The 19,128-nt window shown below is 40.3% G+C and overlaps 1 protein-coding gene across 6 annotated transcripts in view; it reads right to left on the bottom strand.

Moving 5' to 3' along the window:
- cacnb2b (calcium channel, voltage-dependent, beta 2b) overlaps positions 1-18,671 on the bottom strand; it is a 40,327-nt gene extending 21,656 nt beyond the window's left edge. For 2 of the 6 annotated variants that reach the window (XM_084911665.1, XM_084911666.1), the window contains exon 1: positions 17,538-18,671. In XM_084911665.1, the coding sequence (XP_084767791.1) occupies positions 17,538-17,585 (48 nt within the window). In that variant the 5' untranslated portion in view covers positions 17,586-18,671. Of the gene's footprint in view, positions 1-6,716; positions 7,467-10,262; positions 10,442-17,180; positions 17,256-17,537 lie in introns of those variants that run through there. The other 4 variants (XM_084911663.1, XM_084911664.1, XM_084911667.1 and 1 more) reach the window with 4 other exon arrangements.
- Between the last annotated feature and the right edge of the window lie 457 nt (positions 18,672-19,128).

Genomic DNA, 19,128 nt, shown 5'->3' with positions numbered 1-19,128 from the left:
TTCTGCCAGAAAAATACATCAGATTAAGAGAGCAGCTGCTAAAAGGCAATTACAAAGCAGCAAACACATATTTGAAGCTGCTGGTGCCTCTGGAGACCTGCGAACGTCAAAGTGTAGGATCCTCCAGAGACTTGCAGTTGTGCATAAACCTTCTATTCGGCCACCCCTAACCAATGCTCACATGCAGAAATGTCTGCAGTGGGCCCAGGACTACATGAAGACTAAGTTCCAAACAGTCTTGGTCACTGATGAGTGCAGTGCAACCCTGGATGGTCCAGATGGATGCAGTGGTGGATGGTTGGTAGACGGCCACCATGTCCCAACAAGGCTGCGTCGTCAGCAAGGAGGTGGTGGAGTCATGTTTTGAGCCGGAATCACGGGGAGAGAGCTGGTCGGCCCCTTTAGGGTCCCTGAAGGTGTGAAAATGACCTCTGCAAAGTATGTGGAGTTTCTGACTGACCACTTTCTTCAATCCTGTTGAGAACTTTTGGAGCATCCTCAAGCAAAAAAATATGAGGATGGGAGGCAGTTCACATCCAAACAGCAGCTCTGGGAGGCTATTCAGACATCCTGCAAAGACATTCAAGTAGAAACTTTCCAAAAACTTACAAGTTCCATGGATGCAAGAATTGTAAAACTGCTATCAAATCAGGGGTCCTATGTTAATATGTAACTTGACCTGTTAAGATGTTTTTGATTGAAATAGCTTTTGGTGTCAGTGAAATTGATCTACTAATGCTGCAAATTCAACAAATGATCATTTTCAATTCTCTACAACCTATAAAATCTTTTGAAACTCTGTGTGGGTAATAATTTGGAACAGTGCATTTTAAGTTTTTTATTTTTGAAAAACATACTGTTTTCATTGGGAGTTTTGTTTAGTAACATTTGACCCTATTGGTTGATGACTCGAAAATTATGCCGACTGTCATTTGAATCAACTATGTAGGAAAAACAGAGAAAAATATAATTTGCATAATAATTTGGAACGCCGTGTATTGCAGATCAGACAGGATGAGGCTGATCTTACTTCAGTTCAGGATTTCAGGATTTATATAGTACGAATTCACAATAACAGTCATCTCAAGGTATTTGCAGCAATCCTTACAGCTACAGAGACAAATGGATTAGAAGAAGGTATTGCTTCTACAGACAGCACCATCAGATACCCCAAAGAGGGCAATGGTTCTGTTTTTTATTTTGATTTGTCACCTGCCTAAAGCACCTGCCAAAATACACTAAAACATAGTGAAACTAGAGTGAAAGTTGCCACCACAAACGATGTTGCACACACCCAACTGCTGACACACACAGATAAACATATTGCCATCCCACTTCTAGTACCCTTTACTCATTACTCAATGGAGGAACCTGCACTCATCTTCACATTTGGCCTTCATTTTGGCCTCAGCTATAAAAGTGCCATGGCTCTACGGGTGCAGTGTGGTTAATTTGACAAAATCTGTCAGAGAGGCATATAAATACCTGACTGACATGCTCTAAACTGCCTATGTAGACACTGTTGCTGCAGAAGGTATCTCAAGGACCATATTTTTCCATGACAATAGGGGCCTTACTGTTGCAGCACTTGGAAATATCTTTCTACTGCAGCTGTTTAAAGTAGATGTGCTGGTTTTGGCTGAGAAAGCATGAGTGTAGAGTCTGTTGGTGAGTTTGACGTTTTTATCTTGTATGAGTCAATGATTTTTTTTTCATGAACAAGATCAAAGATGTAATATCTTTACTCATATCACACTTTTGATCTGTGCATACATGCTGGGATGGTTATTAAAAGCTTGCTGCTGAATAGAGAGTCATGCATCAAAAAGGACCCAAACACAGGCCTCTTCCCCTTCATTACAGTTTATTGTTATCTGCAGAGCAGGTCAGTGATCTAATTGTGACTAATTTCCTGTCGGCCCACCAATGAGGTGCTGGCAACAAGCCCAGGTGTGGTGAAACATTTGTCAATTATTGCCACTAAATATTTCCTCATATTTTTTTCTGTAGGTGAGGAATAATGAAACTCAGCTCTCTTACACCCATCTTCTTCTGCTGTTCATTTTTTACTTTGACATCCTATTCTGTATATTGTGATGATTTCTTTGCTACTGTATCTCTTTGGTCATTAACAGCCAGTTCATTTGCATGCAGTGAGTGTTCTGATCCTGTTTTCTCCAAGCCCTGTCTAATCAGCTGCTTTGCATCATCTGTCTGAAGGAGACTGGCTCCATGCCCTCTCCCTGATGCTACCATAGAGCAGATACGGCCGGGCTGGCACAGCTATCTTTACTTTGGCACGAATCTCCGTCTGTGGAGTTTAAGGCTGCATCACATCTCTTTAGATCTCAAATTATAGATCAAAAGAGGCAGTAAATCAGTACCACGGTAAATGTATTTTAATTCATATATAGTTTGTTAATGTGGGCTTTATCATTATTATGGCTGCTGATATTGCCAGTAAAAATAAAGGGTAAAAAAAGGTTGCTGTTGCTGCAGTGAAAAAGGTAGAAACTGTAGAAATTAGATTATTAGTAACTTAATGGCTCCTCCAATTCAGACAGATGTAGACAAAATCTGATGGCTGATACATGATCACATATATATGGGCCCATACTGTCAGCTTTTGTTTCTTTAGAGCAAAGAGGAATAACAACCAGCAACATTCCAGCTTGTCAGGAGCTGAAATGTCCTAACCACGTGGCCAATGGGTCATCCATAGTTTGAATACTAATGCTATATTAGTTGTATCTAGGTTAAGTGGGTTTTGAGAGAGTATGCTTAATTTTCATGTTACCAGAGAAATGGGTTTTACATACTGTAGCAGACCAGTCCCCATCCTTAGCACACAAGAGGATACAGCATATTTGTTAGAATGAGAGGGTGGTGCAGTGGTGGGGTGGGTATCCTCTGCCTGTCTCCCACTGTTCAAAGGAAATTTTAAACTGGCTGCAGACGTGGATGTGAGAGTGAATTGTTGTTTGTCCCTTTATTTGAGCCCTCTGACGGACTGGCGACCTGCGCCCCGCCTGTTGCCTATGAGAACTGGGATAGCCTCCAGCCCCTGTGACTCTGAATTGGATAAATGGAGGGAAATGGATGGACATCTGTTAGATAAAGCTCTTCACCACCGTCATCTAAATTTCTGAAACTTTTAAAGGCACACTAAAGTTTCTGGCAACACGTGGTGGCAACAGCTTTTTTAATGCAAGCCCACAACTTAACCATACTTCTAGAAATTCTGTTAGGACATAATTTCTAGAAACCAGAAGAATAGGAGCATAGTTTTTTAATTTCCTGGAGAATCTGTTAAAAGACGGTAAAAAAAAGGATTCACACACAAAAAAATATATAAATTAGAGTCCAACTGACATTGGATTTTTTAAGATATCTGATGTGTGGAGAAAACCCAATATAGAATAGAATAGACATATTCTTTATTTTCCCTCACTGAAGGAAATTCAAGTGTTGCAGCAGCAAAGTGACAGGCAGATTGAGCAGGCAGCTTCACACAAAAGTAAAGAATATAATAATAAAAAAATCTGAAATAACTGTACAGTAAGTATGGGATATGTCATGCTTCTAATTTTTTGCGTAGTTATTCTTTGGTTCTGCCCAGTTCTGCTAAGATCAGCTGGTTGGTGCGTTTGTGGAGAGTCAAACACATTTCATGAACAACAAAGTTGCAGAGCGCCCTCTGGTGGACAATCTATGTAATGCCAACACTCACTGTTGAAGGGTGTTTCAAGTTCATTTATCAGTCATTACTAATGATGACACCAATAGATCGATATGACAAATAGTATGAGCCCACTAACAAATTGTTCAGGCTCTAGTATAAAGTGCTGAAAGAGTCTTGAATCACTGGACAACAAATAAACATCGGGAACTTATTGTAGTAGTCAGTGCCATCAACATGTCATGCTGAGAGAAAGAAAAAGGCCAACAAAGAAGAAATATCACTGAACAGTTTAAGATGGGCTTGCAGTTTCGTATGGAAGATTTTGGGATTACCCCAAACTCCCTGCTTTATTGGCAGTGTTCAAAAATACATTCAATTGCAGGATTTCATTTCATTCATGTATTCTTTTTTTTTCTGATTTCATCACCCTACAGTTTGTAATTGCAACTAAAGAAATTAACAAACATTATTTGATTAATTTCTTTAAATGCATGAAGAAGAACAGGTCGCTGCTCTGCTATGCCTGGGCATGAAATTAGAAGTCATCCTGCAAGAAACACATTGTAGCTGCTTACATCTGTGGGAAACATTAAAACATACTGTGGAAAAAAGACTCTTGGAGTGATTTAGAAAAGGTGGCATTACAACACTTCTGATTCCACTGCTTGCAATACTCTTGACTCTATCAGCACTGTGTGCAGCACAGTGCTGATAGCAGAGTATGCGTCACAGCTGGATCACAGTTGTGTCCTAATATTAAGCTGCTAACTGGTTTGTGAAGCTCCTCTACCACCAACACATCAATATCAAACTTCTCTTCCCCAAAAATCTGTGTCTGTATCATCCTCATAAATCCAATATTGGTCAATCTTTAAAGAGTAACATCTCATCACTCAGTCTCATCACTTTGCAGTTAATGATTACTCATTCATGAAGAAATACAAAAAAACAAAAAAAGATATTTGCTCATATTGAGTGTGTGTGTGTGTGTGTGTGTGTGTGGGGGGGGGGGGGGGGGGGGTTATAAGCATAAGAAGCAATGTGTATTTGGATCCTTTTCTATCTCTGTCTCTCTCTCTCTTTGGGTCATGATTGTCTCTGAGTAAGGAGATTAAGATAGCATGCGTCAATCCAGGATTTAGAGACAGAGAGACAAATGCAAACTCCTCACAGACAGCCAACACTGCAGCTTCGACTGGATGTGCTCAAGTGCTCCCTGACAGTCATCAGATATACATAAAATAGAAGCATTTGTCGTATCTATATCACTTAAATCCTGGCTTGCCGGGCCCCTGTAACAGATACATTTCATCTATAGTTCACAGAAATCTCTCTGCTCTTCTGCTCTGCACAACGCTGTGATGCAACGTGATTAGAACTGGTGTGCGGAGGGGTGTGTGTGTGTGGGGATTATAAAATATCATTTTGCCAGCCATTGGTGTTCTGATCATTTCTCACAAGTACTGAGCAACCACTATCACTGGAACTGTCACTCTATGAACACAAAACCTGACATCCAGTTAAACACGAAATAAAATAAATATAGAGTAGTTTTTGTTTTATTTTTAAACTGCAAAAAGTTTGATGCAAACAATAAAATTTTAAATTTGGAAACAGCCCCAATTTCACAGGAAACAGGTTTACTGATACTTCTGGAACTTTCCACACAGCTCCACATCTTATTACTCCACTTCCTGCCTGGAAGGAGAGCAGGTATCAGCATGTAATGCCCCAGTAACAACTACTAAGAGGCTTTTCCTATTCTAAGTAACAAGCAGTGGGCCAGCACTAACTAGCACTGCAATCCAAGAGAGTAGGCCAGCCAAAGTCTTCCTGCGATGTGTTAGTATTACATCTCCAAAAAAGGAGAAAAATATCAGCTTTGTTAAACCAAGAAGTGTATGTCCAAACACTTCCTCCTGTTCTAAAGGTATTCATGAACCTTTGAAGGTATATTTCCAATTATTTTGGCCACTACAGCTAGCGTGTCATCAAACTATACTTCATTTTACATATTGCAAATGGTATTCACTTTCCTATAGCCATTCCCCCCCCCGGCAACTACTGTCTCTTACACTCCCTGCCCACTCTGTTTCTCTAACTTTGTGTTTTGTTAGGTAGTAGCACAGTTTAAAAAAAAAAAAGGAAAAGCTGTATGTCACAAAAACAATGAACCTAAAGACCAAAATATAGAAGAAATTCTTATAGTTGCTTCTCGAAATGTGACAGACAATACTGGCACTGTATTTTGTAATATGAGATGTGAGAAATAAATAAACAGAGACCAATATGACTGATGATTAAACGTATAAATATGGTCCATGCTGTACAAATTCAGTAAGGCCACTAGATTATTTCCAGCTAAGAAGTTTGCGTGTGTAAGGAAATAAGATTTGATGCTTTGATGCTGATTGTTAGAAGAGTCTTTAAATAGATTTTGGGAATACCCCCTAACAGCGTTAATTAATGTTACATCACCCTCAAGCTGTTTGAAAGACTGAGAAGTGGGTGCCTCACTCTGTGAAGTTTACCTGAATACTGCAAACTGGAGCTTGGTTTCATAAATAAAACAAAACAATGCATGGACTGCACGGCATGTGCAACAGACACAAAACCATGCTGCTGATGGCGTGCTCTACAGCTACAACACGTGAAGTGAAAAGAAAGCCAAACAGGTGCAGCACATAGTTTGGGGTTTAATACCACACGCCACAAAGTTCACCGCAAGTACAAGAGTCATAAATGAGAGGGAAAAGCTCGAGAAGAGATTTAATCCATCCGATTTTCACAGACTATTGGTTATGCAACCCTATCTGAAGTCTGTTTTTCAGCTGGACATATGACATGATACAAGCATGCGGATATGCATCTCTATCTGCCCTGCGCGCTGTTACATAGCGAGTGCAACGATGTGGAAAGGCCTCACACAAGGATTAACGCCCAGTGCAACAGATGGCGTATTCTCCAACCCTTCCTGTTCAGCACACGCGCACGCGCACAGATATGCACGAAAAAGAAATATCTGAAATGTTACCTTCTTTTTGGGCGGCATGGCAGTTAAAGGTGTCCTGTAGCGCTATTCCAAGGCTGTAACGACCACTTCAAATCACCATTCACCTGGCTCCAGTAAACAAATGGGCAAGCATGCCATGAGAGTGGTTCTCCCTCCACTCAGGTGGATAACTCCGAGGCTGCTCTTCAGCGCAACAGATACGCGTGTTCCCTGAGCGCCAGTTTGAGCGTGAGGATGCAATTTCTTCTCAGAATCGCGACGCCGAGGACACCACCGGAGACTGCGAGAGTTGGGTGAAGGGTTTCACTTAAGTCGCTGATGTGAGTTGAGTGTAGTTGCCCCTTCCCGAGTCCTGTGGGTATTAAAGGCTTATTTCTCCGTGCGGCATCTGTTACGCCGCACACCGCTCACTCTGACCTCGGGCACCAAACACACCAGGAAAGTCTCCAACCCACCCAAGCTTTCTATGAGTTCTAAATACTTTCTTTTCCCCCCTTTTGTTAAAGAACAGAATCCATCATCTGTGCGTGCTGTCCCTGATTAGTGTGTGCGCTTGTTCCTAGGGTTTGTGTGCAAAAAAGAGAAAAAGAAAAAAAAAGAATTGGAGTGTTATAATGGCATGGCTCCAAAATAGAAAGATGGAAATAAAAAAAAAACACGCAGACCATAATTCCATTGTGCGCCCGATTTACAGCATGGAATTACAGACAAACGAAATTCATCATCCAGAGAGCGCAGAGAGACTCTTTCATCACATTGGTTCGGTGTCATTATGTCACCACTAAAACTCGATGCCAAGTATCAGCCACACATAGACGCTGCTTCTTTTGAAGCTAAATCGACAGAAGGTTTGCAAACCAGTTATTAACTATCTTGTATATTATCCATATTATTTCGTCATTTTAAATAGTGTAATAGCTGTTTATTAAAGATCATTGAACACAATGCCAATTTACGTTTAGTGCTTAACTATTTTGCTGATACCTCTGATTTGAAAAGGTTTATAAAGGTTTATAATTTAATTTTATCATTCTGTCTTTACGCATTGCATAGGACCTAAAAACAAAAAAACAAAAAATGTATACTTCCTCTTCCACTGTTTAAAGGTAAGTAACAGTGTTTGTCACCATGGCTTGCAACCTGGACAGCTGGACAGGGGACATGAGCAGATGGGCGTGTGGTACCAAAATCTCCAGGGAGAGCTTATAAGGAGAAGAGGGACAAAGATGGGAGTGTTACATAAAACTGAGAATAGAAAAGAAAATGCAGACCTGTAGTCAGCTGAGCCAGGTTGTGACTCTGTGGAGAGATGATAATAAATCCTGGGTCAGATGTACATCTGGGCTCTATACACACATAAACACACACACGGCTCTTGTCCTTGTCAATATCTATGCTGCTGATCAGAGGTCAGACAGCTGCAGTCACCTGAGCTCTAACAGAGTTTGGCCTTTACTAAACTCTGATCTATGACACCTTAAATCTCCTCAAGCAATAGGAGGTTCCCCTGCAGAGCCAATGAAACACTCCAACAAAGTGAGAATTTTGGCTGAAATCATCATCAGTACAGAGGGGGTCAGGAAAGCGATATGACAGTGAGTGTCGACAGACATCTGTAAAACACTTTGGAGGCTCCATCCTGGTTTGGTGCTGCATTTAAGCCAGTAGTTTGGGGGAATCTTGCCAAAATAGATGGAATTTTAAATTCAGAAAACAACAGATGGATTTTGAGCCACCATGCAATAACATCTCGAAAGCATCCGAATGGCAACAGTTTTATTTTTCAGCATCACTATGATTCAAATGCACTGTTAATGCAATAAATTCGATAGAAAAAGACAATGTGCAGCACTTTTAGACATGGATTTGCCTCCCCAAAGTCCAGACTGTACACTAGTAAAGCAGAGTGGGAACAAAAGGCAGCCAACATCCCCAAAAAAGTTTTGAATGTCCATCAAGAAGCATGGAGAACGATTTCTGCAGACTACTTCAAGAAATGACAAGAAAGTTGCCTAAGAGACTTCAAGCTGTGATGAAGAATAAAGCTAGTCACACCAAACATTGCCTTTCAATCTGCACTGATTTTCCTAGTAAAATCTAAAGAAATGAGCTCAAGACTTTTGTACCGTACTGTAGCTCTATATAAACACTACTTTCTGTCTGCACATTAATCGGGACCATAATTTACAAAATGAAAATCATGTTGTATTAAGTAAGAACTGAAAATAGAAACTGAACCCATAAACTTTACAGCGGTCAAAGATCAAGTGACACAAGAGCTATTTTTCCCAGAACTTTTTATACAACCAGATTTCTTCAAAAGAATTGGCCAGAATTTTGGCAATTAGACAGATAACAGTCTCTACAGCATACACTGGTTTCACTTATCAGACACAAAAGCTACGTGCAACATGTCTATACTTTCTATAATACCGCAATATTTTTTGGACTTACAGACAAGGGTAACGTTAACCTTTTCTTGTTTTTTCCCTGAACTATCAAAGCCTTTAGAATAATGTTTGGCAGATTAAAAGAGATAAAAACTAGTTAACTTCTGTTGCTGCCATATACCCAGTAAAAACATATGTAAAAACATATATTCAAACAAATGTACTTATCAAAATCTTCACTATAGAAAAAGTAGTTGACAGAACTCACTACACTAACTTAATCTGAGACATCGGACAGAAACAATTTTGTAGACTTCTTCACTCAGTTATCTCTCTCTCTCTCTCTCTCTCTATATATATATATATATATATATATATATAGTCACAGATTTTTTTTTAGTGTTAAAATGCAGAAATATAAAGCACACATCTTTCATCTCACTTGTCATCCACTCCTCCACACATGAGTTCATGTGCACATGTGCTTTTACACATACATAAACAAAGACCTGTCCATAAGCTTCTTATAAACTTTGTGTGTGTGTGTTCTGTCAATCTGGGGCCGGTACTGTGGGACTGCTGAGCCAGAGATGGACAGCATGCATAATTTTCAGGCAAGACTAGACACTCCACCCTCTCCAATGTCCATAAACCCACACACCTCCCCTGAACTAAAATAATAAATAAATAGATAAGAAAAGACTGAAATTTTTATTTTTGGTAACAAGTGAACACAACCAAAATTTTTCATCATTAACACTGGAAGCCTGGTGAACACAAGTTAGCCCCGAGTGAACTACAGTTATTTCCATTCATCGATTTCAGCCCAGTCAGTCTTTTCATACGTTTTTGTCAGTTGATGCTCTGACGGTGTACGACTGACACGACAGGATGGTGCAAAGCAAGCTGAAGAAGAGCTGAGCCTTTTATCACCACACAGCTGTTGGACAAACCAAAGCAGATGTGCAGAAGAGGCATCACCGACAGTGAGTTTGTCTTTTGAATATACAAACCAAACTCTGATATACTGAAACTTCTACACGCATCAATCCTTAGAAAATGCAACCGTAGACAACAAATTTCAAAGCAGATAAGCCTGACAGAATTGAGAAGCATTAAACATTGAGCTGAAATAATCTGCCTCCCCCCATCAGCCTACTAGACAGGCAGTACTCACCCAGGACACATTTTTGTTCTTGAGCAATTTTGACATGACTTGCGGGTGAAAAGGTCAAGCACCCGGCTCGTGATAAGCTTAGCATCCACAAAGACCCAGATCTCAGTCCACCTTTAAGCGCGATAGCCCGCTTGGAGATGGAGACAGGATTTTCATTTGACATCCTCTGTTTTCCCCTGTGCCAACAACCCTCACCAGATTTACATCTGCCTGGAGCGTTGCCCTCCAATCACACCCGGCAGAACATGCTCCAAAACTCAGTCAAGAAGGAGGAGGAGGCGTGGGAGTGAGACAGAAACAAAGATAGGATGACTCCAAAAGTGCCCGTCAGAGGCAGAAATAGCACATGGAGAACATTCTTTCATTCGTCCACCTGAGTCTCACTGCTCCTTCTCTTTATCAGTGGCTTCATCTTCATGAAACCTGTATGAATAACTTAGGAGGGGCTGATGCCCCCATCCTTGCGATGCTGGTGCCAATCCCACCCTTCTTACAACTGGGAAAGAAGAGACTGACAATGGAGTACGAGGGATAGGGCAGTGAGTGTTTTAAGATGGAGGGAGAGTGAGTTAGGAAGGAGAAGGTTATGAAGTGGAGGAAGCAGTACAAAGAACTGCAAAGACACAGATGTGAGAGTCGGTTACTGATCCCTCGTGTGAGATTAAAGAGGAAACATTAAATTGGCTGCTGTGAAATATCTTATTTTTCTTCATAACCTGCTAAAGCAGGCAGCAGTGAGAGTACTATAAGAAAGTAAAGTTCATGGGGAGTCTTGAAATCTTGAGATGAAAATTCCACTGCTCACACTGCACTGAACACCTAATGCAGAGAGAGGACTACAGGCAGCGCGCACCGATGCTCACTGTCAGACCATTAACCTGCTGACTGCTGCTTATTTTGAGACTCTGCAGTTCATTTGCACTGCTGTATTGAATCATGCATTGTGTGAATAATCTGGCTACATTTACTGGATACACACAGCACAATATGATCCACAACACATGCTGAACTCAGTCAACTGCAGTAAAAATACATGTAATACATGTGCAGGTAAGCACTCAACTGTAGTCTGAGTAAGAGTCATCAAACCCATATGTTTAAGGCGAGCAGTTTGGATTTTAACTTTTAATTTTGGATTACAACAACTTAAGAATGTCGAAAACATTCGTAATTCTGGGATAGTATGGGGATAGTAGTGGATACTACTAAACATTCACAGGATTTTTAGTAGTATCCACAATTATTAGTGATATCAGTGATATGCAACCTCCCCTTGTGTTTGCTTCTTCTGTCCTTCTTTCTTCTCTTCTGTTTCCCTCGCTCCTCCCTAGCTCATCTCCTCTGTCTTTCCTAGGGTGGTGGTGTAACCCCACATTTAAAGGAGGCTATCTCCAGTAACCTCAGATCCCTGCTCTTTCCCTTTTGGAATGCTGATCCTGGTGTCTTTGTTGCTTTATTTGTTAGTTCATCTTTGCCAGACCTCCAGACCTTTCATTTATTTTACTTTATATTTTAAAAAGAACTCTTTCTGGTAAACTGAAACTCAGTTTAAACTCTTCTTTGTATGCTGGGGAATCTGTGATAAGTGGAAAACATCGTTTTTTCTGACTGTGGCTGAAAAGATTATTTAAAAATCCCGCATGCAAGGATACCGCGACATTGTCATCAAAAACATTCGCACATGCTCCGTTACAACTTCATCCATGTAGTACTGTAACTGCAGCAACCCAGTGACCCTCAGAGTACAGCTCAGATAATGGGCATGAAGAGGTTAAACGGGTAGTATCACTGAAAGCAACAACGCTGCTGCAGACAAAGCAGCAGTGTGAGTATGCATGTGAAAGGAAAAGCACTACACAGTAGTTTAATATTAAAAGTGGGCACTTTAAGTGCTTTAGTCAGTAGAGCTGGAAAAGAGTTACTATATTAGTAAAGTTTATCCTATTTGAAGCCAGGGAAGAAAGAGGACAAATATGCTGACTGTGTAAGTTAACAGATTTATCAATATCACAGCTCTGTCAATTAAGACACAGGAGAATCTGATGGATAATATTTGAGTATTTCATTAAGTTAATGTGTAAAAAACAGTTGTAGTTTTTATGCCTTCAGCTACAGACTTGTTTGAGAGAAAATAAAGAAAGAATATAAAAGCTGAGGTCAAACTTCGGCCACTATGTGCAAATCTGAAACGAGATCAGCAAGTACAAATAGATGCCCAGAATTTGGGTCATATATTAATAGGTGAAAATACAACTGTGGTCAAATTTAAAAAGAATTATATTTCTCATTGATAGTCCAACATTTGATGGTATTAAAAAGCTTAAGAACCTCCTACTCTAAGCTGCTCTGGAGCAGGTCATGTTCACAGTATGGGTCCGTGTGTGACGCACCATAATGCTTGGCCACACTATGTGATTTAATTTTGGATATTGTGTAAGTTTTCATACGTAATTTTGTTAAAGAAGGGCTGTAATTTTATGATTTTTGTTGAAGATCCAACATATAGCGCGATCCTAAGTTACGCCACAAGGGGGCACTTCCACCCTAACGAGACAGCGAAGTGTGTCGCCCATCTTTTTTCAGGTTAGTAAGTAATAAAATCACACATTTGATCCATATAATTAACATACCAAGTAAAGATTTGTTTGTTTTGCTTTTTGGAATGTAATGTGTTGCTGCTAGGACAGTAGGAGCTAGCTTAGCTCACCACCCGCTGGAGTTATGTGCCTTGGTGGTTGTTTCTTTCTAAACTTAAGGATTTTTTGTAACAACAGTAAAACATGGCTCATGTATGTATGAGTTAGTGAGTTCAGAGAGGCCATTTTTGTGTGCCACCACTGTAATTGTCAAAAGTTAATGTAATAATAATTCTGTTAGCTTTGCCATCCATGTGGCGTTAAGATTTCTACAGAAATGCGCCCTCAGTATGGTGCAATGCAGGAATGTTTGTCCTGTCAAACCCTGTGTGAAGAACACATATGATTGTTTGGGTTTTGATTATATTATTTGAGTTCATTCTGATTTTGAGACAAAGAGATTAAGAAGTGTTGGTAACACAGGAAAACACACTACCTGTCGTCCATCTCATCATAGATGGATATAATCTGTCAGTCGACATGCCACTAGGGGCGTATTACATAAGTTACTGTGGTGATATTCCCTGTAACAACTGCAGTAACTTCATGCTGCAGACAACTTCAGCGTTAAATCTGAAATTACCCAGGTAACAGGAAGTCATAGTGGTATCCAAGGGCCTTTACTGAGGACACCACCTAACAACATCAAATAGCATTTTTAGCATTCTAGCCTGTGTACATCAGAGATGCACGTTTGGGAGAAAACTGCTTCCTTCTGTCTTTAGTAATTTATGGTCCATTTCATATTTTTATTTTTAAAAAATATATATTGTATTGATTTGACCATATGACCACGAATAATTTATTCATTATAACTCTCCTTCAGTGAACAGTGCATCTATGTTTAAATACATAAAAAAGAACTATATTTGAGCAGTGCTGAAGGGTTTTTTTGGCCTGAAGAGATACTCGAGTATGAATCACAATGCCATCACCTCCAGTGAAGGAGGATATAGCAGCATGAGTGAAGAAACAAGTCAATACCAACCACGGCTTGCAGCGTGTTCACCAAATCCAAAAGGTTTTGATTGAACGTTATAATCAATGCCCACCCTAGCACGGTATAGATCTGTGGTCCTTATAGAGTCACTTCTGCAATATAAAAAAGAATCCAAGAGTTCATGTTTAATGTTGGATTCTGTGCAGGAAATAAACCTAAAGGTAAAAATATAATTTGAAATGTTCAGAAATGCTGTTGGACTAAAAAAGGGGAAACATGCTGTACCAAAACCATATCTTGGCATGTGTGAGAGCCGGTAAATATGCACTGTTATTGTGATCTGTTTTGATTATATTAGCATGAGAAAGAGTCCCACTTAAGAACTTGTGAATAAGAAGAAATAAAAACAGAAACTTCTGTGTCACAGATAAAAAAGTGACTTTATCTGTTTGTTCAAACAGATCACATAAAGTGAAAAAAGCGAGCCCTAAACATGTGAGTGTTCAAGTTTACAGCAGGAGTATCCAGGCAAAAAGCACGGCTGCTACATCTATCATTTAAAGCTTTGATTCTCTGCCAGAGCTGGTTTTAAATTCCCCTTGTTTTGAATATCAAAACCCACACGAGTCAGCGCAAATGATCCCAAAGTAAAAATGACTTTAACATGCATTCGTTTTGCCTGTTCCACAACCCTCAGTTTAAAATTTCACCAATGTGATAATGAATGAATGATGATGTGTCCTTGCATTAAACAAGCCCTAGTGGAATTATTATTTAAATGTGTTTTTATTTACATTTACTTTCAAGGTTTCATTTGTTAATGGGTTTCTTTTTTTGGTAAATGACATTTGGTTGGTTAAAGCAGCCAAACAACAAAATATTATGCTCATGTCATGCTAACATTCAGATAATGTACAGTAATGAAAAAAGTGATGTCAATGTAAGTGAATGGGCATGATACTGGGCTGTGAGCACAGGTCCCATTAAAGGACATCGGGAGTTGGTTTCTAACAGTTTGGGCAGGAACATGCATGAGTACCCTCCTGGAAGTAATTCTCTAGGTCTAGCGGTGCGCCTCCTGTGTAACAGCCAATTTCCTGGTATCTCCCCCACAGTTGCAGTGCTTTACTGATAGAAAGTGTGGTTGGTTTGTCTGAAAGAACTAACTGTGGAAACTGTTGTACCAAGTGTGAAATAAATACATAAATGAAATGAAATGAAAGTTATAAGACTCTGCTGGGAGACGCAGAAATCCTTGGAAATGGACGTGTGGCTCTGCCAACCTGGAGTAGCTACCATATCTGTGCAACCTGAATGGGATACAGCTACCGTCTCATGCTACCAGTGTTGACGAGAACCCGAGCAAAACACAAAACTAGAGAAAAATCAGTCAGGAGGGATGAGGAAATAAGGAAAAAAAACAGAAACCATTCCTTTGTGGAGGATTGTCTTTTTGTTGCCTCTGCTGTGCACCTGTTGTCACTTCCATTTGCACCAAAGCAGCTGTGGATTGAAGTGGTTCCTAGACAGAAATACCTGAAGTTTAACTGACGTTATGTTACACTGATGATCAAATGTTCCCTTCATTTTTTGTATATATCGTTGTTTTGATTATATATACTTTTAAATTAATGCTTTTATTTCTAAAAAAACAAAAAAAAACAACTTTAAGTAGAGAGGGAAGTATAGGGAATTTTAGGTAACATACAAACTGATTCCTGAAATTTATTTTGTGTTTTTAAGGTTTTATCACATTTGTGTAATGGGGATAAGCATGCCTTGCCCTTCACCTGTTGGCTAAGCTGTTCTGACTCTCAGTGTAAAAAATGGCAGCCACTACAGAGAGAATTGTTTGATATCTAAAGATGTCAATAACCTCCTTCTTAGAGCCAGATGAGCACTTAAAATAATCCAGCTTTATTCTACGATGCCAAAAGCCCCACCCGGAGGAACACAGTGAAAATAAGAATTTAAATTGACTAATGATTCAGTTTCTTTGCTATATATATTTATTTAAAACGGTGACAGCAAAGACAAAATATAAAAAATCGACCACTTAATATTTCCAAAGCCTTGTTAGTAGAATTTGGATGTTTCATCTTAACTTAGCTTTTAGAACAGTTTACAACAGTTCAAATTTCTTAAAAATAATGCAAGATATTGCATTATCTTGCTAAAATAAGTAAGGCCTTCCCTGAAACATGCATTTGGGGATGGCAACATATAACGCTCAGAATCCTTTGGGTCAGAATGTATATTCTGTGTTAAATCAGAAATCTATGCTACTGTATGTATACTATGACATATTTAATAACAAAGAACATACGATTATGGAAATTGTATATTAGAACATGTTTATTTGGTTATTTATCGATCTGATTATTGAGGTGGTGACTTCTGTGATTTATTCTCCAACCTTTATTGGCCCAGCAGCCTCTGGGCTGTTTTTTATTATAAAAGTATTTATATCTCACTCAAGTGTAATTAGCACCCTGACACATAATGTATCATAGCAACATTAGTAAAAATAATGCATGAGTAATGTAGTTTCTGCACAAAAATTAGAAAGAGTGAGTGGATCTACAGAAGAGATTTTGTAGAATTGTGTCTTAGTTCGTTATATTTGCACGCACTTATTTAACACTTGGTGCTAAACTAAGCCTGCAAACACACACACATGTCAATGAAACTACGCTGAATGTCGGGAGGATGTGTCACTGCTTTTACCCAGCCGTGCCTTTTGAGTCTGTAAGCTCCTTTCCTGGCTCGTTGCTGAGGTGGGCACACATTACATGCAGCACTACAGTACGTGGTAATCTGCGCGGCTCTGCGCTGACAGCCTATTGAGTGCTGAGGGCTGACAGTAAGCCTGTTTCATGTAGGAATGTGGTTAGGGTGCTCTGCAGTCAGCGCCATCGCACAATGCACAACTCTCACTCCATCGACTACAACACAACTAAACAGAGGATACACAGAGACTGGATAGAAGGAGATAGGAGGGCAAGTGAAGAGAGAGTTAGATGACAGGCAAAAGCACGAGAAAGAAAAACAGGTGGATTAGAGCGCTGTAGAGGCTGGAAACTGTCCTCCCTTCTCATCTCTGTCATTGAGAGGACAGTAAACTTGACTTGCAATTAGATAACAGCACCTGTCTGTCCTCCTCCGCTTCTTTTCACCTTCAGAAACCTCAGCCAGGACATACGATGTGAGGAAGATGGGAACTGTCATGTTGTATCACTTAATCATCTTAATTTTGAAGACAATTTTCACACATTGTTTACTTTACTTGCTCAGTGACCAAACTGTTGCCTGGGTGGGAAAAAAAAGGAAACTCTCCATTACCTGATATTCCATCTTTTGGTACGGTGCTGTTAAGTCCTGTACTGGAGTCAATACGCTGAGCTGTTTGACATTTTCACCATCTGGTAAAATGCAGCCCAGGTGAAAACTCATTGTTACTGGGAAATGAACAGCTTAGCAGCAAATAAAAGGTTGCAAGACTCATGCTCACAGCTGCTTGCAGGCAGTAATTCTGTCATGCTTATACGTTGCATATGAATGACAACCCTGGATATAAATATGAATGCATCATCGGCATTTCCTTTTGCAAAAGTATACGATAAATCCACACACCACCAAACAACTCCAATGTTGCTATGAGATCAAAAAGATGGGATGGATGCTGTAATGGTCACTTACATAGGTGGACTGCACTCTCCGCCAGTGTCCCAGCCCACAGCAATACATCAAGACATCTAGTTGGGGGGAGAAAAGGGGACAGGCTGATGAAGCCTCCGGGATGGGTCGTTTCAGGACAGGATCTTCATGAGACAGGTGATCCACCTAATTGCAAGCTCATCAGGGAGTTTTTTTTGTTTTGCTTTTTTTTTTTCTCAGGGGGAGGGATCCCACAAAAGAAAAAAAAAGCCGAGCTTCTGTGTCCACAGGTTGTCGCAGGAGAGAGTCACCTGGGAGTTTAGTGGCTGGTTCTATTCACAAGTTCAGTCCTCAGATGAATCCAGGGGATCCCGACTGCAGACGTCTTAAAGCATTTTCAAAGTCATGCACTTTGCGAGGAGCAAGGATCCAATCTATCGTGAATCCTGTGAAACTGTCCTGAAGACTCGGTGTGATGTGCAGAGTGTGTGCGAGGTTTCTGTGTGTGCTTCTGTTAATGTGCGATCACCTCATCTTAAGAAGGACAGGTGGTTCTTTTCCCATCCTGTGTGTGTTTACCTTCCCCATACCAAACCTGACCCATTTCTTTGTCCCAGCTCACCCTGTCCAAAAAAATTAAAAACCTCCCATTCAGCCTCCCCCCGGCTTAAGCCCTCCGAATGGTCTTGCTATAAAAACTAAATATCATTTTCTTCTGTGTCCCTTAGTGCTTTGCAGCCTCACAAAATTGTCCAATAAGAGCACTTGCATCGCTCCACATCCATCTTTCTTTTTTTTCCTGTCTATCCTTCAATGTAAGCCCACCCTGGGAGTCCAGATTCAGAGATTTTTAGCTTCAGCGTGATTCCTCTTTTCTCCCTCCTCAAAGAAATGCCAGCTCTATGGCTCCTCCTTCAGTATCTCTCCCTCTCACTGCACACGCTGCTTTGCTCTCTCGAGGGTCGTCTTCCATCAGGGGCGTTCCTGCTTACCTGAGTCACTCTTCGCACTCCTGTTGTTGCTGTGCATGCACGTGTGTGTGTGTGTGCGTGTGTTTGTGTGTGTGCGTGTGTGTGTGGAGGCTGCAGCTGAAGCTCACCACTCTCCCTCTCTCTGTTGCCATGCTAGAGCAGGTAACATTCGGCTAGCGCAGGAGACACACAGCCTGAATTCAAATGCGCTTCCAGCCTCTCAGATTTACAAAGCCTCACCCCTCCCTAAACACCACCCCCCAACTTTCCTCCTCCCCGCCATCTCACTCTGTTATCTGTTTTTTTTCCTCTCACTCTATCGTATTATCCTCTTTTCTTTCCACAATATCCTCTCTCTGTCTCTCTTTCTTTGCCATTGCTTCCTTTTGTGTCATTTTCCCTCTGATGTCAGGGTTTTTCCATGTTATCTTGAGACTGGGCTTAGAAGGTACAGGAAATTACTCTGTTTCCGTTTGTGACAAAATATGAAGACTGTTTCCTTTACAATTAAGTTAAAAAAAAACCCCACTGAAATCAAGAGAGGAAAATCTGTGTATTTATCCGTACTATTTCCATCCATTTCCACTTTAGACAAGATTTTAGCAAGTGTCAAGTGCTGAAGTGACATCAGCATGCAAAAACAAGTGTGGAAGATCCTTGAT

This window comes from Perissodus microlepis, chromosome 18 (assembly GCF_051167445.1).
Source record: "Perissodus microlepis isolate ML-2025 ecotype Zambia chromosome 18, ASM5116744v1, whole genome shotgun sequence".
In the NCBI taxonomy this organism is placed as follows: Eukaryota; Metazoa; Chordata; class Actinopteri; order Cichliformes; family Cichlidae; genus Perissodus; species Perissodus microlepis.
This window is presented reverse-complemented; position numbering and strand designations above follow the sequence as displayed.